General features: G+C 44.4%; 1 protein-coding gene across 1 annotated transcript; it reads right to left on the reverse strand.

Moving 5' to 3' along the window:
- Positions 1 to 1,135: 1,135 nt before the first annotated feature.
- Positions 1,136 to 3,661, reverse strand: tssk6 (testis-specific serine kinase 6). Its single transcript, XM_084924932.1, has 2 exons — positions 3,410 to 3,661; positions 1,136 to 1,810 (listed from the first exon to the last, which is right to left on the reverse strand). Exons 1-2 carry the CDS (start codon positions 3,659 to 3,661, stop codon positions 1,136 to 1,138), a joined length of 927 nt encoding a protein of 308 aa, XP_084781058.1.
- Positions 3,662 to 25,671: the final 22,010 nt, after the last annotated feature.

The raw sequence follows: 25,671 nt of genomic DNA on the forward strand, positions 1-25,671 counted from the left end.
TTTCTGTTAAGAACCTTACGTTTGTGAATATGAAAAAAGATAAGTAAATTATATATTTTTTTTTTTAAATGTCTTGATTCATGCTCAATAATCCAGGTAAGTAAATTCCCAAAAGTTGATTCTGTTCATCTGGACGTTTTCAGTGGGAGAAACGTTCATCATCATCCAGGTGACTCCTTCAGTCTCAGCTTTCCTCCAAACACTGCAACTGGATTCTTCTTTCCATGTAAAGACGAAGTTCTGGCTTTGCAGTGGCACACATACATAAACGAAAGTTCCTCATGAAAGTGCAATCTAACATTCTAGCTTTAACCTCTCTGCAGCTTTTTGCTTCAGGTTTAATCTTTTGGCTTTTGTGCAGTTTTGAGGAGTGTTGCAAACTCTGTCTGGATTTCTCTGTGGACCTATCACAGCTCCACACTGTAACTTCCTGTTTGACATGGTTTTGGTGCATTAGCTCAGGAGCTTCGGTGAAGACGAGATGTTAGCTTCTCTTTGCTTGTAGTTTAACTGAAGCTAGTTTAAGATAAATCTGATGCTCTGCTACTCTGGATTCAAATGCAGGCTCCACTCTGCTTTATTGATGATGTCTTTCATTCCCTCAGAGTGATCAGATTCAGGTGGACGTTAGAGGAACTGCAGTTTTGGTATTTAATTTCAGCTCTGCTGGCGTAATGGTGATTACGTCCATCTTCTATATACAGTCTGTGACTTATTTCAACTACCTTAACTGACAGGAAGTCCACCCTTCTGTTAGCAGGCATCAGTGCCTGTGTGTTAACCAGCCGAGATAGTCCTGATCAGCCAAAACACTAAAAATAATACCGGCTAAATCCATCTTTCATATAAATGTCTTTAATGTGTCCTGTTTAATGTAATGCTTGCAGCCTAATCTTTGACTGTTTTATGTCTGGCAGGTCTTCCTGATGTGTGGAAACTCAGAAGAATCAGATTTATTGTGCTTTCGAACAATGAAAACTGTATGCAAATGTGTTCAGTACAAGTGAAAAGAAAACTTTTAAGAGACAGAAGTATATATGTACAATAAATTTAAAAAAACAAAAGAAAAAGCTGCACCTGGTTAGAGAAGGTTTATTTATTCAGTGTTTCACAGACTCCAGATGTTCATGTGAGGTTATCTGTCTGTGCGTGGAGCTGACGGTCCTTCCTCTGCATCCCAGCTGCTTCCTACAGGTGGCGTCGCTGCAGCAGATGTGGAGGCCCTGTCACACTCCTCCACCGGTTCCTTTGATACCCAGGCGCTCTCTAATATGTCGCTGACCTTCAGCCGCTGCTCCACGATGGGGTGCAGAATTCTTCGGATCAGGTCTTTAGCCTCTGGTGAAACTGGAGGATCCTTCGGAAAGTTAAAGCGGCGTTTCTTCTGAAGCTGCGCCTGCTTTTTAAAGTTGGAGCAGTTAAAAGGCACCGAGCCGTACAGCATCATGTAGAGCACAACGCCCATGCTCCACACATCTGACACTTTGGGGTCGTAAGGAATACTGTGCAGAACCTCTGGGGCTGCGTACAACGACGTCCCGCAGAAGGTTCTGCTCAGCACGACCCGACCGTCCACATACGTCAGCGTCTTGCTTAAACCAAAGTCGCCCACTTTAAGGTTGTACTTTGCGTCCAGGAACAGGTTTTCACATTTCAGGTCTCTATGGGCCACGTTCCTGCTGTGAAGATACTCCACTGCCCTGCACAGCTGGGAGAAAAGCTTGTGGCTGAAGCGCTCTGGTAAGGCCAGTTTGCTGTTGGTGTAATTTAGGAGGTCTCCTTTGACACAGAGCTCCATCACCATGTAGACCTGCGACATGGAAGCTTACAGAGAAATAAATCCAGAAATTCTCGTCTAACAACACAAGCGCTGACTATCAGGTGACCCAGCGCGCTCATTTATGACCCTAATCGTATTATTTCAGCTCGCTATCATCAAACAAGCCTGATGCGTCAGAGGTGCAAGCGTGCTCCGAAGCTCCACAGACAGACGCCCTCATCAGGCCTCCATTATACTGACAATTCGTTATTAGATGGAGAGCGTGAAGGTCAGCATGGACGTCTGCGTGCCTGCTAGTCTTCTGAGACTTTACATTACAAAGCATCAACTCAAAGAAGAAGAAGTAACTTAAATAGATAACAAAAATGGCTTCCTAATGAATCATTTGTCCCAACTAATCAACAAAGATCACAGTTAGTGACATTTTGCTCCTGACCCACTTCCACACTCGTGGTCGTAACATCAACACTAACCGAGGTAAGCTGATGAAACCCGTCCATCAGTAGTTGGTCTAAATGTTGATCGGTGTTGTTTGTGTTGGATTTCTAGAAATGACTTGTTATTAGACATGTAGCAGATGCATCGAGTGAGCTATACTCGTGTAACCATATTATAAACATAGAACAGTGGTGGCCAGCTTTAATAATCAAAAGTATGCGCAATCCAATAAGAATTAAAACTAATGCCTGAGATGATAAACCACGCAGGAATCCCTGCAGTTCCTCTAACGTCCAGCAGAGGCAGCAGTGAGTCAGTCCCCATAGACTTTACAGCAGAAGTAAACATGTTTACAGCCTGATACACAAACTGTTCTGATCTCTGTAGATAACTTCACCTTCATAACAACTACAGGCAGAAGGTTTATATAACTCCCGTTTTAAAATTATATTAAGACTTAAATTCTGCCATTTTGGGGGCGTGGCCTCTTTGACAGACAGGTGGATGGCGACACAGGAGGCTGTAGCTGCTAGCTGTCCCTCTGGACAGTTTTTGTGCTATTGGAGGATTTTTAATGACATCATCTGACAATAATGTGGCTGCTGTGAAAATCCAGAATTTTATTTGAATGTTGCTGAGCACTGATTAGCAGGTATCTGCGTGTGAAGATGCAAGAAAGCGAATCAAGAATCAGCAAATAACGGCAGTAAGAGAAGCTTTAGGTTAGCTACGGTTAATTATCTTAAAATAGTTTTGGATTAAAGACACGACTTGGATTGGTTATATTTAAACTCCTGTGTCTTTTGCAGTAAATACAAACTAATAAGCAGTCAGACGTGTTGGATCCATGCAAAGCATCTGTGAATGTGACCGTGAGCAGACACTGGCAGGCTCTGTGAGGTTATCGCACTAACAGACTGTCCAGGAAGTCTGCGCTCCAGTTTGAGTGAAATTTGAGGATTTTATTTGGATCTTACTGAGCTCTAATTAGCTGAACACTCAGCACTCCCCCCACTCGTCCAAATCTGGTCATTTCTTGCTCCAAAACCCAAGAAGTTAAGTGTTTACTGACCAGAGGAGTCGCCCCCTGCTGGTCACTACAATAAACCACGACCTTTGCTTGTTTGTGCTGTCTTTGTAACAGCAGAGCTCAGCGTGACGCTAAAACAGCAGAGAGCACGAATGTCTTACCGTTCCTTTGGGCGACTCAAAGATCTCGTGAGTCTTAACGATGTTGGGATGATCCAAAGTTTCCAGGACGCCTTTTTCATGAGGCAGGAACTTTTCAATGTAAACAGTGGTGCATTTACTTATGTCAGTAACTTTTATGGCGACCATTTTCTTCATCTGGGTTGAGTATGCTTTCACAACTTCACCGAACATGCCTTGTCCCAGTCTGCCCTTATACTGGTAACCACGACTCTCCATGAAGCGTTTGTCCATGGTGGTTGTGGCTGCAGCGTTAGCTGTTACTCTATGATGCCGGTTTCGTTTTCAGCGAACTGCCTTTATGACATCATTTTCTGGAACACCTGATTCTTAGAACTTTCCAGTGACACGACAGAGGAACCAAGAGCAGAAATAACAAACTTAATTATAACAGGTTGTGTTTGAGTATCGGAGGGTCTGTTTGACCTTGGGGTGAATTAGATGTGATGCCCACTGATGGGAAGACTTTTTTTTATAGCTCAAACTAAACCAACCATCTGATGAGCAGCACCTGCCCGTTACTTAGACTCTTAATCCTATGGAAGCAGTCGGTGTGACGGCAGAGACTCGTGTGAAAACTTTATCGTTCATGTCACTGTATTTATAGAGCTATGATATAACAGCTGTTTCACTGTTAACAATGAAAAACTAAACTCTACATATCATCCTGTTACAATATATGTTCAGATGATCAGAGTACTGGTAATTATAAAGCTGCAGGTAGCTACACACCAGCTATTTACTAGTTAGGAAACAGTTTTAATTATTATTTTGCTGTTAAGAGTTATTTATTGTTAACTGATGGTTAATAAGCATTTACCATTTGTTACTCATGGTTATTATTAAGTGTTAGCCAACATTCAAAACACATCAGACACATCTGTGCTGCTGGATCGGCTCATGAGTTACGTGCATCGAAAACATGAAGGATATTTGTTTATGATTGCAGAAAATCGACCTGCTGTTTTGTTTGACGTGTGATTAACGATGTTTCTTTATTGTTATCTGCCATATTTATTGTACCTCCTGCTGCCTTGATGGCCAGTTCTCCGCTTAAAAAGAGATTTTAATCTCAGAGAGACGTTTGTCTGGATAAAAAAAACGATATTAATAATAAAGAACAATAAAGTCTTCAGTTACAGCTCACCCAGCGTCTCACTTGGCTGTCCGTCTCTACTGTACTTTATGTTTTGTCCTTATCTCTCACTGGCCCTCCCTGATCTTGGTTCCATTGGAGGTTTCTTCCTGTTAAAGGGAGTTTTTCCTCTCCACTGTCACCAAGTGCTGCTCATAGGGGGTTGTTTGATTGTTGGGGTGTCCTCTCTAACACTGAGGTAACTGTTGTTGTGTAATTGTGCCGTTTAAATAAAACTGAATTGAATCACCATGCGTGGTGCGTGTGCACATCGTTCTCTCATGTGTTGTGATGAGATGTGAGTATTTTTGAAGATGTTGTATCTGACTGGTGGATGTTTGTGAAGGCTGATGGGCATGTGGCACATCTGCAGCTTTCGTTAGGCCACGTTTGGCTTCAACTCGCAGTGCTAACTCAGTCTGGTAAACTCGCCCACGGGGCCAGATGTCAGGTATGCTGGAACTTCAAGGCCACATCTGGCTCATAGAAGTCTTGCCAGGACTGTAGCTGAGTACTCAAAATAACCCCAGTTTTTCTCACCTTCAACAAGAGTAAATAAAGATGAAATCCAGTTTTTTAGTCAGGCTCAGGCTTCAACCACATTAGCTCCTGTGTTATGTTTGATTCGTCTTTCAAACTGAATTTGTAGATAAAATCTAGCATCACAGCCAGCTTCTCCTGAATCAGACTTTTTTAAACACTTTAGCAGCAAAGACACAATTATTGTGACTGGAAACACAAACATATTTGACCTGCTGGCTTCTTTGCATAGGCTACCTGTGATTCATTGCATGGGGTTGCTGCTGATTACTGACGACGCTGCTCTCTTTGCCCTGACTGACTGTTACAGCTTTCACAGCTGCAGACTCTGGAGATCCTCACTCTCTGGATCAGGACTTCTGCCTCACCAACAGTTTTCAAATCTCCACTAAAAACTCGCCTCATTATCTAAGATTGTTGGAGTAAATATACCTGTTGAAGCAAAAATGTGTGTGTTGGGTATATATCCAAAGAACTGTGACTTTAGCACCAGACAGCTAAAATTAATTGACTTTGGCCTCCTGCAAGCTAGGCGCTTAATATCTTTGTATTGGAAGAAAGTGGATGTACCCTCAAGTCATATGTGGGTGAAGGAGATGGCATCATGTATTGTATTGGAACGACTTACTTATATTGTCAGAGGAAAGGGAGTAGATTTTGAAGAAATATGGTTACCTTTAACTGAGTTTCTGAGACATTATGAAGGGAATTAATTTAGAAAGTGATACTTGGTGCTGAGTTTTGGGTTTCTTTGTGTGTGTGTGGTTTTCTTTTTGTTTTTTTTGTTTTGTTGTTGTTGTTTTCTTTGTTATCTGTTTCTTTGTTTTTGTTGTTTTTATTTTTTGTTCGCGTCTTGCTTTGTTTGTTTTACCCATGCTGTGCATCGGTTTTGTTTTATTTTATTATTTATTTATTTTTATTATTATTGTTGTTGTTTCTTTTAATTTATATTTGTTTATTTTGGGGACTATGTTCTTTAATATAAATCTCATGTTAACTGTACTATTATTCTTTGCTTGTTCTGTGATATAAAAGTCAATAAACATAATGTTTAAAAAAAAAAACAAAAAAAAAACTCGCCTCAGCTGCAGGGTGAGAACAAGGATCCTGTTTTTACTTTTTGCTTCTAATTCCTTCTTCCAAACTGATTTGGGATAACTTTGTTTTTTCTCCCTGACTGTAAACTGTAAACTGTGCAGTAACTGTCAGCCTGAAGCTCAGCCGGAGACATCAGAGAGAAGCTGGGAAGTCTGTGCAGACATAAAAAGGGAGTTTTTCCTTCCCACTGTCGCCAAAGTGCTTGCTCATAGGGGGTCATATGATTGTTGGGTTTTTCTCTGTATCTATGAAGCGCCTTGAGGCGACTTTTGTTGTGATTTGGCGCTATATAAATAAAATTGAATTGAATTGAATTGAATTGAATTGAATTTTGATTTCATTTGATCATATTGGTACTTTCATTTTCTGAGGTCCGTGAGTCACTGTTACAGTAAATCCTGTGTTTCACAGAGTTTTCCAGCAGATGGCGACAAGAAGCAAGCAGCTGCTTCAGAAGGAAGAGCTGAGGTTTCATTTGTGTAACATGTTTTGTGTGGAGACAGTTAAAAATAATAAATGTGTGCATGGTGTATTTGCATGTGAGCGATGACAGATGCTGAAGCCCGGCGGGGTCGATTACGTCTCTGTATCCGCTCTGACTGCAGCCTGACCTGCAGGTGGCAGCAAAGGCAAAGACACGCGACGGACCCGGCTGTCCTGCTTTGCATCACATGGTTCGCATCTGTCTCCTGCAGATATTTGTGGACTGCTGAGCCGATGTCATGTAGCGCTGTTTGCCCATCAGGAAGCCATTAGGCCGCAGTGGTTACCTGCCTTCTCCCCCTCTCTGCAGCTATTTTTCTCCAAGCACATTCACTTACTCCTTACTTGCTCTGCACACGCCCCCACTGCCAACACCTTGACAACAGGTGGTGGTAGGAAAAGCCTTTCCAAGGTGCTGTCACGTTGTTGGGTTAGGCTTTTAAAACTAATAGCATTAGGCGGCCGGGGTCACAGCTTTTTACAGCGTCCTTGAAGTTGTGTTTAATTCAGAAATGTTGCAAAACTTTCCGCTTTCTCTCTGCTGCTCGTCGGTGCACAAACACCCGGATAAATCTGGCTTCTATGGCTGCCAGTAGTGCACTGTCAACTCCCATGATCCTAAATAGCCACAGTCATAACAATGCCTGCGACCGGCCACAGCACTTCACAGCCACGAAGCCCCCCCGGCACGCTCAATTTATCATACATTTTGCACTTTCACACTGTTCACAGAAAGACCTTCATGTGGCATTAATGTTAGTTTGTGAAGAAGCCCTCTGACACCCCGCCTGATGCACCTTCCACGGCTCACAACCTGAAGGGAGAGGCGTGAGCCGAAGACCCCGCCGCACAAATGTGGGCAATTTGGTTTGCGGCTGACACCCGGCGCTCTAAATAAATGATCTAAATGCTCGCCAGAGATTGTTTTGCCACTGCCGCCCCTCAGCAACGACACAAGGGGCGGGAGAGGGGGCCGACGCAACCCCGTGGCCCCGCGAAGGCCGGCCAGGATGAATATGTGGAAATGAGGCAGACATCCAGTAAATAATAGTTGCCATTGTGCCCCTCAGCGAGCAGGGGGGCTGGGGATGGGCTGGAGGGGAGGAGAGGAGGCAAGGGGGTGCGAGGGTGGTGGTGGGGGCGCTGCATGATATGCCAGGCCCTGACATGGCACCCAGACCCAGAGCTGTCACCCCTGCGGAAACATCACCCTCGCCTCCACAATTTGTGCACTTAACACTTCAGTTGGCACATGACAGGTGCTTATTTCCCCGCACTGGCTTTCCCCCTCGCAGTGATGCCTCTGAGCCCAGGGCACGCTCAGCATCTGGTACGGGTGTCTGTCCGCCGAGCTGCTCGCTGGTAGTGTGCGACTACACCAGCGATACTTTTCACATCCGCTCACATCGCATTCGCAGCCCACTGAGCTTCAGAGTGTGTGTGTGTGTGTGTGTGTGTGTGTGTGTGTGTGTGAGGGACAGAAGAGTCGTGTGTCTACAAAGAGGCTCAACATGGTGCATCAGATCTCTCGCACAAAGGGGACATGAGTTAGGATAAATACGTGTGTGTGTGTGTGTGTGTGTGTGTGTGTGTGTGTGTGTGTGTGTGAGAGAAAGACACACAACCCCCCTCAGATAATGTGTTAGTTTTGCAGTTAGTCTAACAAGCTTTCTCTTTGATCAGCACATTTTAATATTTGAATATATGGCATCAAAATCAGGATTCATGTGGAATGAAAGTCACAATATGTGGAATAATCATCAAAATCTATGAAGTTAAACTCCACCACATGTCATCATTAGGACACAGAATGACACACCAAAATAAAACAGGAAGTGATAAAAACCTGCAAACAGACTGAAGTTTTACTAGTAACGTCCTAAAGGTTGTTATACAGTGTTATTAATAATTTCTCGTTACTGATCCTCTGACTCGGCCACGCTCTCAACAGCTGAATGAACTTCAGTCATTGTTTGAAAACCAAGAAGCTTTTGTATGAAAGACGGCTAAAGTAAAACAGTCTGCTTGTATTTTTTTATATCTATTATATCAGCGCATTAAAATAAATATAAATAGATTTATTACATGTGCCATTAAAATGACACAGGTCGAAGATGACATCAGGGATCGCAGAATCGCAGAATGGAGTGGAATGAAATAGGATGAGGATGTTGGGCTGTATTTTGTCCATGTGTGGTTTAACCGCAGACGCCACCACGCGGCGATGAGCCGCGGTGTTACGAGTGAACTTGGCGCTGCGTAATCGTCCTGCCTGGCTTTTAGAATGACCACAATTTACAAAATGAACCTAACATTTTATTCAATATGACATGAAATCAGTGACTGCGCCCACAGACTTCTATGTGAAAGGCCCTTTGCAGCTATCGCCCCCTGGTGGTTGGTCATTAAACGTGCATGTTTCGGGTGCTTTTGCGACGGCTTCACTTTCTGACCCGTCTTTTACTGTCTGTGACCAGAAACCTGTGAGTGAAAGTTAACCCCAACCGTCAAAACCTTTCAACGCTAAAGAGACGACACTTTTTTTTGCATTCCAGCTCTGACATCAAACTCTCCCTGCTGCTGTTTTTTTACCTGTAGAATGATCTACAGCTGGAGGAGGTTGGGGTGGATGGATGGGTTTCTACCACCACAGACAAGCTGCTGTTTGTTTCCCGCGTACATGCTCTTATGCATGCTTTTCCGGCTCCGTGTGATGATAACGTGTGGGTGAGTGCTTCCATGTTTTCACACTTTCACCTTCCACAGGAGATTTTTCTGTGTTTCTGACTCTGTGACTGACTCAGCCGAGAAAGGAAGCAGCGGGGTCTGCGTTCACCTCCCCGTCGGCTACTGAATGTAACCCACGTGATGTGATGGATCCATACAAGGAAAGCTTGTGTAAAAGAAGTTATTGATCAGAGCTCCGAGGTCACCGATTAGTCCTGAATCACACGCTCATTTGTATCTGCGACAAAATCTGCGTCATCGAAAGGCCACTTGTGCTGGAGTTAAACTAGTTTAAGTAAATGTTGTGTGGCTGGTATTGCCAAAGTATGTGAGAATACACCTTCCTTGAAATGGCTGTAAGCTGTTTGGCCTTGAAAGTACCCACGCTCCCCCGTGTTATAAATAATTGAATGTCCTGTTGAGACCGGCTCTTACCTTGGCGCCCTAAATGACTTTCCCGGATACTGTAATCACACTTGTCATGCTTAAGTCCTTTCCTTCTTGAAGTCAAAGTCACGGTTTTCATCCTTCACTCCTAAATCCCACGGCTGCGGTTGACAATTCAAAAACAGGAGTGGGACTACTCCACTTTCTGTCCTTGTCAATCACGAGGAGTCTGACTCCTTTCCTGCAGGCCACAGTCAAGACTGCAGGGAACGATTGTCAGGTGGCATTACTGTCCCACGAACGCAGCTAAAAGCCGGCTTTTTTACATTACAAAAAAATGTGGATGCATTATTTAACACAGAGATCAGGCGCAATTTCTACGAAGATCCTGAGTTCTAAAACGGACGCTTGCAGCCAAGACTCCTGGGTGATGGCGAGGCGGCTGTGTGACAGGACTGCTTCAGCTTCTCTCCTCCACAAGCGCACACACACACACACACACACACACACACACACACACACACACACACACACACACACTTAAGGAACGCTTTGAATGTGCTGCTAACCTTAACTGTGACTGCGTCGTAGATGTAACTCTTTAGAATAGTGTCTTTGTCTGGGAACTATTTTCCGTAGCGTAATAATAAACTTCCAGTGAATGTCAGGGACGCTGCCGTGCAACGCTGACAGTTTATGAATTCAAAGGCAAAGCTAATTCACTCACAGACATTAATTTTAATATGCACCCATTTTCAAAGCACTTCAGGTGAAAACAAAGGAAACAGAGCCGAGCTCGTCTTCTGTATGAAAGCAGTGCACCCATGCATTCTGCACTGACAGCAGCGTACTCACATATACTCACTTTAATATTCTGCGATATTTGATTAAACATGCCACAGGGTCGTCACTTCATGAGGACCGTGGCGATTTTGGAGCCAGAGGTGACCGTCTTTGGTTACCAGACTGCGTCCACAGACTCTGTGGGAGCGGACCGAGATACCTGCTGCTTCACCGTCGGCCGGCTGCCTCGTTCTCATTTCTTTGCTGAAATCCTTCTGCATTCAAAAATATGTTCTGGAGAAGAAAATCTCTTCTCTGTTGCACAACAAGTGCAACGGGACGGCGCTGCAGAGTGAAGCAGTGAAGAAAAGACCAAAATGATCTCTCTCACACACACACACGCACACGCGCACACACACACACACACACACACACACACACACACACACACACACACACACACACACACACACACACACACACACACACACAGAGAGTGAACAAGTGTGTCCTGGTATTAATAAACCATGGTGGACACACGTTTGGTGCTGCAGATTTCCAGCTCCTCCGTGCCGCAGAGAGGCCGGTCCTGACAGGTACGGAGGAGAGGCCAGCTGTAAGCAATAGCCAGGTGGTCCCAGTCCCAGCCCCCACCCCCCACCATCGCCACATCAGCCCACCGCTGCCCTGATTGGCGTTAATTGGCAGGTAGTGGAGGAGGGGGGGTCAAAGGGGAACAGAGGATGGGGGGAGGGAGAGGAGCTGTACGAGCTGTGGAACAGAGAAAAACTCACCTGTCAAACCTGCGATAACGTTTCTGTTTCACAATCAGTGCAAAAGGTTCACCTGAAATCAGCCTCACAGTTAGTCTGACTCACCTCAGCAGGAAAGTCAGAAGAAGCTTTCATCTCTGTGAAACTAGTGACTCAGGTTAGACCCAGAGCCTCCTCTGCATCGTGCCCAAGCTACACTCCAAACAGACAACGAAGAAGAAACAACAGATGTTAGATATGATCTAAAAACACACGACAAATATGACATATTAACATCCTGTATGTTATGAACAATGCACAGCCATTACAATTCCTGACAACCATCTAAATAAAAGTTATATTCTACTGAAAAGATGAATCATGCATTTCCATTTATTTTCGTCCGCTTATCCTAAGCTTGGCCACGTCCTCCTGAGAAGTTCCCACGCCGGCCAAGAGACTCTCAGCGTGTTCTTTGTTAGTTTCCGTCCGCTCTGTTAAAGACTTTGCCTTAACCCAGGCCTCGAGGGCCGGAGTCCTGCAGGTTTTAGATGTGTCCTTCAGCCAACACAGCTGATTTAAATGGCTAAATTAACTCCTCAAGACTTCTTGAAGTTCTCCAGAGGCCTGGTAATGAACTAATCGTTAGATTAAGGTGTGTTGACCCAGGCTGAGATCTAAAACCTGCAGGACACGGCCCCTGAGGCCTGGAGTTCCCCACCCTGCCACCGTGTGGAGCAGCAAAATATGAAATAGTCACGAACACGTGGACCAGGAAGTCGAGAACCGTCTGCGTTTGTCATGTAAATAAAAACCCCAAGCCCCTCCCTGAGCTCTGCCAGCGGTTTCTTCCTGTGAAAAGGGAGTTTTTCCTTCCCACTGTCGCCAAGTGCTGCTGATAGGGGGTCGTCTCATTGTTGGCATTCCTCTGTATTATCGTAGGGTCTTTACCTCAGTGTAAAGCACCTTGAGGAGACTGAGACTTAAATAAAAGTGAACCGAATTAGGAGATTAAACGTTTGGAAATGATGAATCTCGCAGTGAAAATGAGGTGGAATGCACGGTTTTAATGCAGGTACTCTGTAAAAGAAGGCTGATTACGAGTCATATTTTTAACTCGGGAGCCGTACAAGGCTAAGCGAAGCAGAGATGAGGAGCTGAGATGAACAGACAGCGGGGTCACGCCGCCATCAGCCGCCTGCTGACCAGCAACCGCTGTGCTGAACAGGAATCAATACTGAGACCCAATAACCACGAGTTTATGAAGAAGATGCACTTGCCTCCTTCGCCGTGGCTTTTAAGGCAGCTGCTCGCAGGCCTGGACTCAAGATAAACATAACCCGCATGACTCCCGGTAATTGTTTGTTGAGCAGTTCAGACAAACCGGCTGAATGAACGGAGGCACTCAATAGTGTCTCCTTGTCACTCCAGTGACAGTTACTTTGCAGGGACTGAAAAACATGTTTTTCTGGCTCTTTCTTCAGAAAACCTTTTTATCCTTCTGTTTTTACCCATTTCTTCTTGGCCTGAACCTGCGTGACTCACTCTTTTCTTCCCTCTAGGCTAAATTGATGGCAGTGCAGGAGTTAATTGTTCAGGCATGTGTTTGGCTTCCTGATGGAGAGTGGATGTGGATCAGGGTGGGGTCATGGTTCACAATGACATGTTTTTTTTCCTGGGTGCTGGAAATGGAGAAGAGGCCATGGGAGAGTGCTGAACACGGGGGGGTGAATAGGAGTTCCACCGAGGCACTTAAACCTGTCTCTATACAGCCGGCAACAAAGGCGAGAAATCATCGTACACATCAGAGACGATGGCATATCCAATGAGAGACGCTGCTGCACAGAGATGGCGGACACACAAAGAGCCTCCATTTGTCAGCATGAAAAGAAGTGTGACATACAGTAAAATAGACGCAGAACAGTTAGCTTTCAAGAGTGAACTCTGAGAAAACTTCAAAAACTTTCATTTATAATTTCATACAGATGTGATGACTGCCACTTCGCTTTGTTAGGCAGGTTTTAGTCTGAAAGGACCATTTATGGAGAAGTTAAAAGCAAAGGCGGCTGCGAATAAAGTGCACAAAACCACAAACTGGATTATCAGCCACACACCAAGATTTCTTTATGTCTTCTATATGTTTCCGACAATCAAAGGAAAGCTTAACAAAGACACTGAAAATACATTTTTGAAAGCCTTCGATATTTACAGACTTGGTTTAATGGAAGAGACTCGTGGTCCACAGTCTGTGTCATTATTAACAGAAAGCCGTGGCAGATTCAAATCGATCGAATAAACTGATCCTGCTATCAGATGATTATTATAAAAACCAACACGAGCCGCTGGAAGTACCCAACAGCCTGGAGGAGAAGGAGGATTTGTGATGATTAAAAATAGCAGGAAGTCTTGAACGATACAAAGAAAAAAACAGTGCGTAAAGAAAAACGGCTGCATTCAGCTCCCTGGTTTTATTCTTAGACTCAAGCAGAGCAACTTTGCATGAGTCACAGTTCAAAATAATGCGTCTTTAACTCTTCCTGGGGCTCTGAACCTCCTCAGCCCATCCTCTGACTGATAACCAGATCATTGCAGGTCAGCAAATTTCCTGCTCAAACTACGAATATCTCAAAAGCTGTTAAAAGAAGTTTTCATGGCTGCTTCTTACCATCGAGATCAGTCAGGCCTGCAAAATCCCCTACTGACACAGGTTTATTCTGATTGGCTGCCGCTCACAGCAGGTGGGCGGTTCTCCACATGACGATATCCTCGCTCTGTGACATCATTCAGGTCCAAGAGTAGAAGCAACTGAGATAAACTGAGTGTTCAGAGTAATCAGCAGACATTGAATCTTTGTCTGTCGTACACTGACCTCATTATTTGAACCCTTGGACACGTTTAATACAAACAGTCGTCCTTTGAGATCTACGAGAAGAAGAACCGGCCCACTGTGATGGCATGTAATTAACCTCTCAGCCGCCATATTACTGGCTACATGATGTCAATAAAAATGCTCCAAAAGGCTCCAGCAGCACAAACACGGTCCAGAGGTCCAGTTCAGGTGGAGCTAGAGCAGCTACAGCCACCTGTGTCACCATCCACCCATCAGTCAAACAGGCCACGCCCCTAAAAATGCAAACTTTAATCTTGAATTTAATTTAAACAGGTTAACTGTATCAGTAAACATGTTTATTTCTGCTGTAAAGTTTTAACATGGGAGGACTGAGGGGACTATGGGGACTGACTCGCTGCTGCCTCTGCTGGACGTTAAAGGAACTGCAGTTTTTGATGACGACGTTTTTCAGCCCTGGAGGCTAAAGCAGGCATTAATAAGAGAAAAAAACATAAACGATATTAAATTAAAAAGACAACATGTGACTCAGTGAAAGTAACCTATGACTGAAAAGAAACGGGCAAGCGAAGCTAAGAAATGCTAAGAAATATGAAAATGAAACCCAAAGGAAAGTGAATGAAATGACAGGAAGCGTACAGGTTTATTGCTTTCATAGCTTAAATGTAAAAATGCAGCATATCTGATCAGATAACAGCCGAACACACTGACACTGGTTTTGCCTCAAACTGTTCTTTTCCTCTCCAACCGTCTGCCGAATTACGTCTCGCCCGTGTGAGGCCCAGAACTGACACTTGGGTGACCGCACAGGATAAAAGGAGCCCCCCTGCTGGTGGGACATCACAGCTATGTGGTGGTTAGTGTTTTTTGGAGGGGAGGGGGTCCTGCCCTCCTCATCAGCCCCTACACATCAGCGGGCACTACTCCAGCATCGCGTGGCATTACTTCAGCCAGCTTAAGACACCAAATTGCAGTGCAGCCGGACAGCGATCTGGGTTATTTGTCTCAGCGGCTGTTGTTTGGCTCCTTTAACTCCGCCGGTGTGGGGTGAGCAGAGTCAGGAAATCGCAGGGCTATTTAACAAAGCTTGTGTAATTGATTGTGGCAGATCCTGCCAGCAAACAGCAGGTCCACAGCCCCTCTCGCTGCACCCAGCAGAGGGCCCGCATTGATGTGGATAAGGGAATTATCTCTCCTCTGGTGACTTGGACTGGAGGACACTGGAAATTCAATTAAACCAATCTACTGTGTGTTCCCAGTCCTGAGGTGGCTGAAAGCTGCTGCCTCAAAAACACACAACGATGGGCTTTTATGACAGGAAGAAAGGAAAGAGGGAGAGTTTAGGACGCGCTGGATTATCTCCTGCAGCTTCCTGTGGCTTTGACAATAAGACTAGATGAAGATGAATATTCAAGTATCTAAATAAAAAAGAAATGATTGAAACTTTAGGTTTGTTTAGGTGCTGCTGGGGTGCCGGCACACAGATCACGCAGATCAAACAGATCAGTTTCAGTGACCTGCAGCTGTTTAACGTTCAGGCCAAAGGAAACAGTTCACTTCTTACTTGTATTATATTTTTGAAGCTAACAGGCTGCTGCTGGTTTCATTAATTATCAAGCTGAGGACTTTTAGCTCACTGATTTGTGCGAACACAGGTCAGAGTGGCTGCTCTGTTTCAAGGTTGGCAAAATGTGCTCATAAAATAATTCCAAATATAATTAAATAATTGTTAAAGAATAAAGTTTCATCATTTTCATTCTAATATTTTTTAAAAATCCTACAAAATCTGGTTTTATTGTAATGAAACAAGCTGATGACTGCAGAGCTGATTGGAATGATGTTTCACAGCTAACAGATTTTTGATGGTTTTTACTGATTTATAGTCGAGAGGCTGCGTCGTCTTTATTATAACTGATATGTTTTTGCAGCTCCTTCATAAACAGATTGGTATCCTCTGGTTTAGACCCTCCCCTCACCTGTAACGTTTGACTGAAGCCCCGCCCTAAATCCTCCCTCTGCTTCCTGTTTCTCTGTGACTCTAACAGGACCATCATCTCCAAAATGGACTTAATGTTTTATTCAATCATAGCTGAAAGCAGCGACTGAGACCAGGGGCGGCGCTAAGTTCAACCTTTTCGGGGGGGGCTCGCTCCCAATCATAATGGCAGGCATGCAGCGCCTTGTAATTAATATTAATAAAATCTGCTGTTTGCAAATGTAATCAACCCATTTCACATTTGCAAATCTCAATTCAACTGGATAAACATCACAGTGTTACCTTCAAAAGGAACCTAATGTGTTGGATGACCTCTTGTAGTGTCCAAGAATAATCAGAGATTTCAATCTAATCCACCGTTTTAGGGCGGAGCCTGTAGTTATCGAACCCGAGGCAAAGACTCGGTCATTTCTTCCACAGTAAAACAGCAGGACAGCACATGCTCAGTTATGTGAAAGCATCTTCAGTGAATGTGAGTGACACAGAAGCTACAGCTTCATCAGACCACGCCTCCTCGCTCACCGGTTTCTGTTTGCCCTCTGTCTCCTCTCGCTAAAATGAGCTCTGCATCTTCATAAAGTTGTCAGACTTTTAATGACAAACCAGTGTGAGCGACTGTAACATTGTGACATCATCAGCACTGGACATGAAGCCTGTTTTTATTCTGTCTGTACTGTCATCAATAGAAAAGTTAGGAAAACATAACATTTGAAGATAATTCCAAAACATATTATTGTTAATACTATAAAAAAGTTATTTTTAGAGGTGATCTGATGAAATTTGGAGGTGGTTGAGCACTGAGTCTAAACTCACTAATGACTGAGACCATAAACTCATCAGGACAATGAGCGGGAGGCTCATTTTTCCTAGACCCCAGAGGAGTCGCCCCCCGGTGGTCCTTACACCGAATGCAGTTTTAAATGTGCTTTTTAAATGTGTCATTGTATGTCTTCACTGCTTTTAGCCCCCCGTCCATCTTTGATGTTTTGATGATTTGTCGAGCACTTTGGCTGTTTGTCAGTCTCCAACCTTCTTAATCTGCAGAACTGCAGCTCGAGATCCAGGGTTAGGATTATGGGTGTGGAGCTCTCTGTGTTTTGTTATGATCATTATTTTTTCTGTTGATGGTCTGATTACTATTTTCACTTTGTAATCCTACTTCTATTCTGTAAAAGACTCTGCCCACTCACAAAGAGCCGAGTCTCTAAACAGATTCATTAAGATATTCTTCCAGCGTTCTCTCACAGATCTTTATATCACTGGGAAGTGTGTGTCTGTGTGTCAAGACTCAGAAGAGCTTTAAAACCCTGAGCGAAGATCTTCCTCTTGGGGTTTTAAACTACTTAAATTGCCTTTGTGAGCCGTGTGTCACAGCCACCGCTGCTGCCACATGTTGATAAGCAGCTGGATTTCTGGGTAAAAACACAATAACTCACTTTGTATTTTCACTTTCTTTAACCTGTATGTACCTCCACTGCACACTCAGACATGGGGGTACAGTGAAAGTAAACTTCTGCCCCTGCAGGTGCACAAATTAAAGCCTTATAAGGGTAATTATTGAACCTCAAAGTAACCTTTAGGTCCAAAAATGTGCTTCAGAGCAGCACAAAGGTTCATACTTTCACCAGTTCTTCTAATGGCCATTATCTGTACTCAGACAATAATGAAATACATTAAATAAAATAATCATTTCAATGTAAAAGTTTTGATTTCCTCTATATTTAACTTTATTTAAGATAGAGGTGTGATTGTGAGTGTCTTGGGCCATGACAGGCAGCACTAATGTGCTAAACGCTCAGCAGAAGATTAAATAAGTACCCCAGGTTTGGACCTTACAGGGTACTTCCACAGTGTTTGGAACTAAAGAGTACTTCACTGTGAAAAAGTTGTCAGTGTTTAGAAATACTTTTAATTTACATATAATATAGGAATCATTTCACTCCAGTTAACTGGGCTTAATTAGAACCTTTAGCGAGCCAGACGTAGTCCCCAGGACACACGTTGGACACTCCTGTCCTAAAACTCCCACGAGGTACTTTAATTTGTCGGGAAGGCCTCGGGGCTCGGAAACCTTTACTTCATTATACACGTCCTTAGATGTGTTCATTTTAGACACACTGCATGTGGTGATCACGTGGTGATCAGGTGGAGCATGAAACAAGGAAGAAGATGTTATTTTGCTTAAATCTGCAAAAAAATGCATGGACCTTGGTTGGGAATTATCTCCCAGATTGTTCTTGTTTTCTTTCTTTGCTCTGCTTGCACACACACACACACACACACACACACACACACACACACACACACACACACACACACACACACACACACACACAGGAAGTATCACATGTCTGGGTGATAAATGTCACCCCTGAGGTGTCTGGCAGACGTATATCTGATAATATTTAATTGACGTATAGAGTGCATGTCTCCACAACTGCAGGCCCATAACCCAATAATGTTTGACTGGCACTCCCCTCTGCTGCTGTGTGTTGTGTTACACCCTGTCTACTACTAGCTGCATATTAATTCTTATGTTTCATCAGTCAGATCGAATTGTTTTACAGAACCATTACCAGTAAACACATCATTAGTAGGTAATAGTCAAAGAAGAGCAGGCTTTAAAACTGAGGTTTGATTCTGTTTGAAGATGAAATAAAATCTCTGGATCAGTAAAAGTTTCAAGGGTTGAACCAACAAACCGGACTCACACTACATCTGTATCACTCGGCACCAGGACAGTCGTTTGTATTTTCTACTGTTATTTTTGAGCAACTAATTCAAATCTAACCCTGTTTTAATGTCACAGTCACACGTCTGATGTATCTGTAGGGACAGCAGCATCTCAGAAGAAGTCACTTTCCTTCACTAAGCCGCGGCTGAAGCATCAAAACCTGAATGTTAGGAGTCCCTGAACTGGAACTTTTCGAAACAATTACATTTTATTCATACAGCACCAAATCACTGTATAGTTTTCAATCACGACTGACCAATAATATGGCTGCTGTGATGGTATTGCACTAACCAGGAAGTCTGAGCTCCAGTTTTGGTGAGCGAAATTCTAGGATTTGATTTGCATGTTACTGAGTGCTGATTAGCAGGTATCTGTGTGATCCTCCCCCAGAGTCTTTAAATGCAAGCTGGCCAATTTAGAATCCTCACAGAAGCTTTGGGTTAACTGTGCTTAAATATCTGAAAACAGTTTAAAGACGGAATTAAAGTTAAATACTTTTGCACCAAATACCAACTACACACACTGAGGGGAACAGTAGGAACCGAGCTGTTCATCTAGATGAACAGATGATCAGACACAGACAGAGGGAAGGACACAGGCGGGAAGCTGGTTCAAAGATGCAGCTGTGGAGCAGTGTGCAGCTCTGCTGCAGCGAGGATTTTATTTAAATGATTCTTTACGTTCAGTCGTTCTAAAACTGTGGAGTCTGTGCACTGAAATCCATCACCTGGTGTCTTAGCCTCTTAATTTAGCTGACCCTTAATAGCAGGTGGTCACACACTTAAGTGGCTCATTTTGTCCTCCCTCACCCCTAACCTTAACCTTATCCTAACTCAATCTTTAATGCTAACCCTGAAGAAAACAAGAGTCAAGAGAAAACAGAGAATTCAAAAGCTTCTGGTTTCATTGGCAGCACAGCTGGATCACTGTGTTCTTCATCTGTGGTTGGACTTCAGTCCACTCAGACTGACCCACGTGTTTTTTTGTTTTTTGTTTTTAAAAAAACATTTTTAAAGCTTTACTCGGCTATGAGTTTCACGAAATAATCAAAGTGCTTTTGGTTTTTTTTGTTTGCATGATCACAAGATTGAAAGTGACTGCAAAGCTTTACGAGCGCCTTATTAGTTGTTTCATTGTGAGCAGTGATGTTTTATTTTGTTGGTAATAAAATGATTAAAAACTTTAAAGCTTTGACATTTTTTTCCCCAAATTTATTTATTTTGAAAAGTTAAAGAACCACAAATAGCCACATATGAACAACTAACACCTGATGATGGTTATGTTGATCAGTCCTAACAGGCTCAAATGTTCAAATGTGCTTTTTAGTGCTGCATTTCTTTCTTTGTGTTTGTTTTTTGGGTTAAAAATAATTCTTCAGATTGTAAAAACTGCCATTTGTAGACATTTTTTGTCATGCACAGATTTTGTGAATAATGATGCAGAACATGAGGCATGTTGGGGTAAAAATAAAAAAATGTTTGGTTTAGGAAATCATGAAGCAGTAAGGTCCAAACATGAAAACGGGGAAAAAGGAGAAACTCAGAGGTCTCAGTTTCCTTCACACACACACACATACACACACACACACACGCACACACACACACACACACACACACACACACGCACCACCATCCCCCTCACGTTTGCGGGTAATGGATTTTTATCAGGGCAACAGTATCAGGGCTGATTTTGACGAGTCCCTCGGCTGCTCTGCGATTCCTTTTGAAATCCCTTTCTTTAGTAGTCTTGTTCAAGTAGCCCGAGGCCATGGCCCTCAGAGATCACAATGTTATTAATACAAACATGTCAAACCGCATGCTGAAATTCAAAACAGAGGTGCCAAAATGTCAAGGTGTCAAACTCCTGAAATATAAATTATGCTTTAATATTCCTAAGCACTACACAAAATATGCTTCAGTGCATAAAAAGAGTGATGCAGACCAGTGTTTAATATTTCAGCGTAATGTCACCACGGCGGCGGCGGCAGAGGGGATTCGCCGACGGCCGCGGTCCCGCCTGTGATCTGAAATTTTTAGAGAAGCCTGCAGGATTAATGACTGGACTTTGTGTAGCCCCCCCAGCCCGCTGCAGCATGTGGAGAGAACTCAAGGACGTCTGCTGAGAGAACAAAACTGCAGCTAATTATCAGCTAATATCCCCAAGTTCTTTATTTTCTGCTGCTGTTTGGAGGCTTCACTCTGGGTCCGCAGTGACACGAGCTCAATCTGCTTAAACACGCACGCTTCACCTCTAAATCTGCCACGTGGCGTGTTTTAATGGTCGTCACTCCAAATCATTATGAATCTGTCACCAGGTGTTCACGGGCCAAATGGGGGGGGGGGGGTGTAAATGCTGTGTAGACCAACAGGCAGGTGGGTGGAAATACAGGATGTTATTTTTCCTGTATTTCCAAATATAGGACATGATAATGATAATTGTGGCTCATTTTATTTTTTGTTTGTTTTCTGTTTCCGGATTCCTGAGATTCGTACAGAAATCAGTGTCCAACTGTCCACTCACTGTCTTCCTCCTGCCATTCACCTGACCGCCTTTGAGCCTTTTGTTGTCAGCATTCCTCGTGTTATTCCACTTTTTTTCCCTTTGTGCTTCCAGTGAAACAGAATATCTCAGGGTCACTTCCTGCTGACAGGTATACACAGAGGGCTAATTGCAAAATGAGACAAAGGTGGGAACAGTTAGGACGAAGCAGACAGCGAGGAGGGCCGGGAAACAAAGGCAGGAAGTACACACACGCACGCACACACACAAAGACAGGAGAAAACTAACCTTCAAAGTAAAACAGGAAGTAAGATAAGTCATACTTACACAAAATTGGAAAACTGTCCTACACTGGCACAACTAAGCACAACACAGCAAACCTTGAAGTGGATTTTTAAAAAGTGCAAGAAGGTATGACTTAATAAACCAAAGAATGAATGTTTATTGCACATTATTGCCCGTCCAAAAAGTCCAGAGGGGCAGCCAATCAGGTCAGCTGTTAGCACTGATTAAGGCTAATGCTATCCTTGAGTCTGTAAGAAATGAAGGAACAGGGAAACGAAAGCATGAATGACTACACATGTTTTTCGTTCCCACTGTCACCAAGTGCTTGCTCATAGTTGGTCATCTGATTGTTGAGGTTTTGTCTGCATTGTTGTAGAGTATTTACCGTACAATATAAAGCACACTGAGGTGGCTTTTGTTGTGAGTCAGTGCTCACCGATCTGTAAAATCCCTCCTCGGGCCTCAGCCTTAAATCACTGAAATCATTACTGATGACTGGGACTAAAGGATGGGCGGGATCTCATTCACGGGTCATAGCTGTTAATTTAAGATAACTTTTGGTTGTCTCAGTAAACCCATGAACACCTAACGACCTCAGATGACATCAGGATGACATCAGTATTTACAGCTCCTTCTCGTAGTTACCAGTCGGCATCTGCGGCACCAGTTGACAACCAGTTAAACGGCTCCATTGCACTCTTCACATCACGCCCGTCACCTTCAGCGACCGTGAACGTCTGACGCGAGGCTGTCTCGCATCTGTGGCAGGAGAGGCTGGGAACCATCCGGAAAGGCAGAGTTACCTGATGTGTTTTGTCACCTCTTCTGGTTGCCTGAGCAGGCGTTTGCGTTTGAGAGCTCGCTCCGGGGCTTGCGAGTGTCGGACCGCATCTGCTGTGGCTGCTCTTCCTCCCGCCAGCTTCTCTTCATGACATCTGAAACGAGCCAGAGCAGCGGCGGTTTACACATGAAATGCTCAGGCCACTCAGCCCTGTGAGAGCAAACTGTCAGTCAGCCAGAGCAGGACCTTGAAGCGCTGACCTGCCTGCTGAACTGAGCTGAGCTGCACACCTCTCCTGCACTGGGAGTGGGAGTGAGATATACCATCTATGAGTTTATCTTCTTTCTCTGCACTCTGGTTTCTCCTGGAGTTTTGCAGGAGTAAACAAGGAGGCAGCAATTGTTTGTTCGTTATACAGAGTCTGTTAGAGATTTCTATCCACCTGATCTGTACACATAACCTGCAGGGAGTCTTTGCAGAGCCTTCGATGTTAGTCGGTGTCGCTGGCACACATGTTTGTGTGCATTAAGTGTTAATCACCCTATGGTTGTGTGTCAGTGTTTTATACACAGAGGAACACTTTTGTCCCTCTAGTTTTCCTCCTTCAAATTCCCAGCGACACTTTCAGTCTCCCTCCAGGAATTTGCTGACATTGGTGAATCTTTATTTTGATGCTATGATTATTATTCCTCGCAGCGAGAACATGCAGTGCACAGGAGACACTGACAGTTCTGAGCTGAACCCACCAATCACAACAGTGTAAGTTAGGGTGTAGGGTTCAGAGGGGGTGGAGGGTATAGCATTAACCATCCAATGTGTATTTGTTATTTTATTCATGTGTAAAGAAATGGCTAACTTAAATCAGGCTGATTTTTGTTAGCTGTGGTGTTTTATTATATTGAATACTCAGCTGTAAATTAGTATAATTGTCATTTCTCCCCTTCAGGAACTGTGGATTGAAATTAGCTAGCAGCTGAATCTGGTGTAATGCATCTTTTCTCTTAGGAGGTCATGTTTTCTGTACATGGTCCTCGACAGATTTAACTAAACTGAGTCAAGGAAAGTTCTTTAACCCACTTCCATCATGAAGCTTCCACAGCGATGCTGTTTGCTCTCCTCCTTTAATCATGTCAACTGAAAGTTGTCCAACATTTTGAGAAAGACTTCCCAGAGGTCCAAGCCTCGCAGACTAGCTAGCAGCTACCTCTGCCTGTCAGTCAAAGAGGCCACACCCCTAATGATGCAAACTTGAAGCCTTAATACAATTTAGTCAGGTGAGTTAACCAAAAAAAAAAGTTTAACAGACCAAAGCAGTTTTTGGATCAGGCTGTAAACACGAGCACTGACTCTCTGCTGGAGCCCCCGGCGGATGTCAGAGGAACTGCAGCGCTTCTAAGCAACCACACTGAAAGGTCAAAGGTCGGAGTAAACAAGAAGAACCCAGTGTAAGTGTCGCAGTAATGTTTTGTGTTTTGAGTCCTGTCAGTCGGGACTGTGTCGAGCAGCTGCGTGGTGGACGGTCGGAGGCGGACTCTGTGACTGATGACCATTTCCGATGAGGCCGATCCTCTGACCTGCTCTTACGTTCGTCCTCCTCCTCTTCCTCACACTCTCACACTCTGCAGTGGTGCGGATGACCTCTCCCTGCAGCTTCAGAAGAACCCGTCTCCTGTCCAGCTTCTTCTATCAGCCCTCCCATCGCACGCTGACACCGCCGCGGCGGCACATCAAAGAGGGCCGCGTTTGATGCTAACCATCAATATGCATTTCATCCTGCACCACTTTCTTCCCAGCATTCCTCCTCTGCGTCTCCTCTCTGCTGTAATTGCCTTCAGAGCCAATTAGCACAAATTATTTGCGACCGCGCTGGTGGTAAAAACCCAGCGCTTGTCGGCAGAGGTGTCGTGGGGGTCAGGTGTATTAGCTCAGTGGCTCTCATTTTCTGCAAAGCTTTCCGGTCTCCACTTGCACAAACAGGCGATCAGCATAACCCGTGTCAACCCTTCCTACATTAATCTCTGTGAGTGCATTATTAGAAGAGCACCGGCTCTCGATTTTTCAAGGCTCACGGGGCACGCTGCCCTAAACATGTGAGACTGGTAAGTATGTTTAGTTAATTTGTTGGGCTGTGTGTTAAGTCGATGTTTGGCTAATGCTGCCAGGGCCATTTCACTGCGGTGCCCGGCTGCATTCCCCCCTCGGAAAATACATGTTTTACTCCGTGAGCCAGATCAAAGCCGCGACGCTAGGATCAAAGGCCGGCATCACGCCGCTTTGGTCACATCTGCGTTGTTTACATGAATGCTAAAGGCACTTATATCAAATATTACAGACTTTGAAAGATGTATGTGTCGAATCAAAGCATTTTGATGTCACTTTTGAAGTACATCAGTGCATTTGGGGATAATTTCCAAAATCTCCCCACAATTACACAACAATTTTGTAAGCCTTAAACAAGATGGGAGGACTAAGCCCCGGCAGAGTGCGCATCGCTTTGCATTCCACCGCATCCCTGCTATCGGCGCCACCCGTGGGGACGTCAGGGCAGCTCGGCCGGGCTCGCTGCGTCCACACGATGGACCGAACTCTGCGGGATCAAACGCTCGCCGCATAAGACAGAAACCAGCGGGGAAACAAGGATGCTTACTGTACCGCTCTCTCTCTGCCGAGCTGTTATTTATCTGTTGACCTCAGATTTTCTCGTCTGGGTAATCTTCCCCGACGGGAGGCTAAGGAGGAGGAGGAGGCAGAGAGGTGGGTGAAGGAGGGAGGAGGAGCATAAGGGAGTTCAATGACCTGTGAGCCAGACTGCTGTTGGGCTGGGGGCTAAACAACCACAGGAACTTGGACCCCCCTCCTCCTCTTTACCTCTAACTGGATTATAGACCTCGCCATTCCATCTCTTAAGCAGCCCTCACCCCTCCTTCCATCCGAGGCCTCTTCACTCTTTCTCTACGCTCCTCCGTTCCCTCCAGGTGGAGAGAGGAGGTGTAGGGATAGGCTGGGACGCAGAGCACCTACTCCTAGATCCTAACCCCCCTTCCCTTCGCTCCTCGCTTGCTGTCTTTCCCTCTGTCTCTGTGCCAGCAGCTGACCCCTGACAGAGTGGTATGTGTTGGAGATAAGTATGTCAGGACTCAGGAGGAATGTAAGGTTCAGTGGTTTGGGGTGATCTGCAGCGTCTGGCTCTGTTTCA

The sequence above is a fragment of the Perissodus microlepis genome, chromosome 1 (assembly GCF_051167445.1).
Source record: "Perissodus microlepis isolate ML-2025 ecotype Zambia chromosome 1, ASM5116744v1, whole genome shotgun sequence".
NCBI classification, from domain to species: domain Eukaryota; kingdom Metazoa; phylum Chordata; class Actinopteri; order Cichliformes; family Cichlidae; genus Perissodus; species Perissodus microlepis.

Excerpts from the sequence above, each read along its gene's own strand:
- tssk6 (XM_084924932.1), bottom strand. The coding sequence starts at position 3,661 with ATGGACAAACGCTTCATGGAGAGTCGTGGTTACCAGTATAAGGGCAGA. Across the intron at positions 1,811-3,409 it reads TTGAGTCGCCCAAAGGAACG|GTCTACATGGTGATGGAGCT; the intron begins GTAAGACATTCG and ends TCCATGTCGCAG.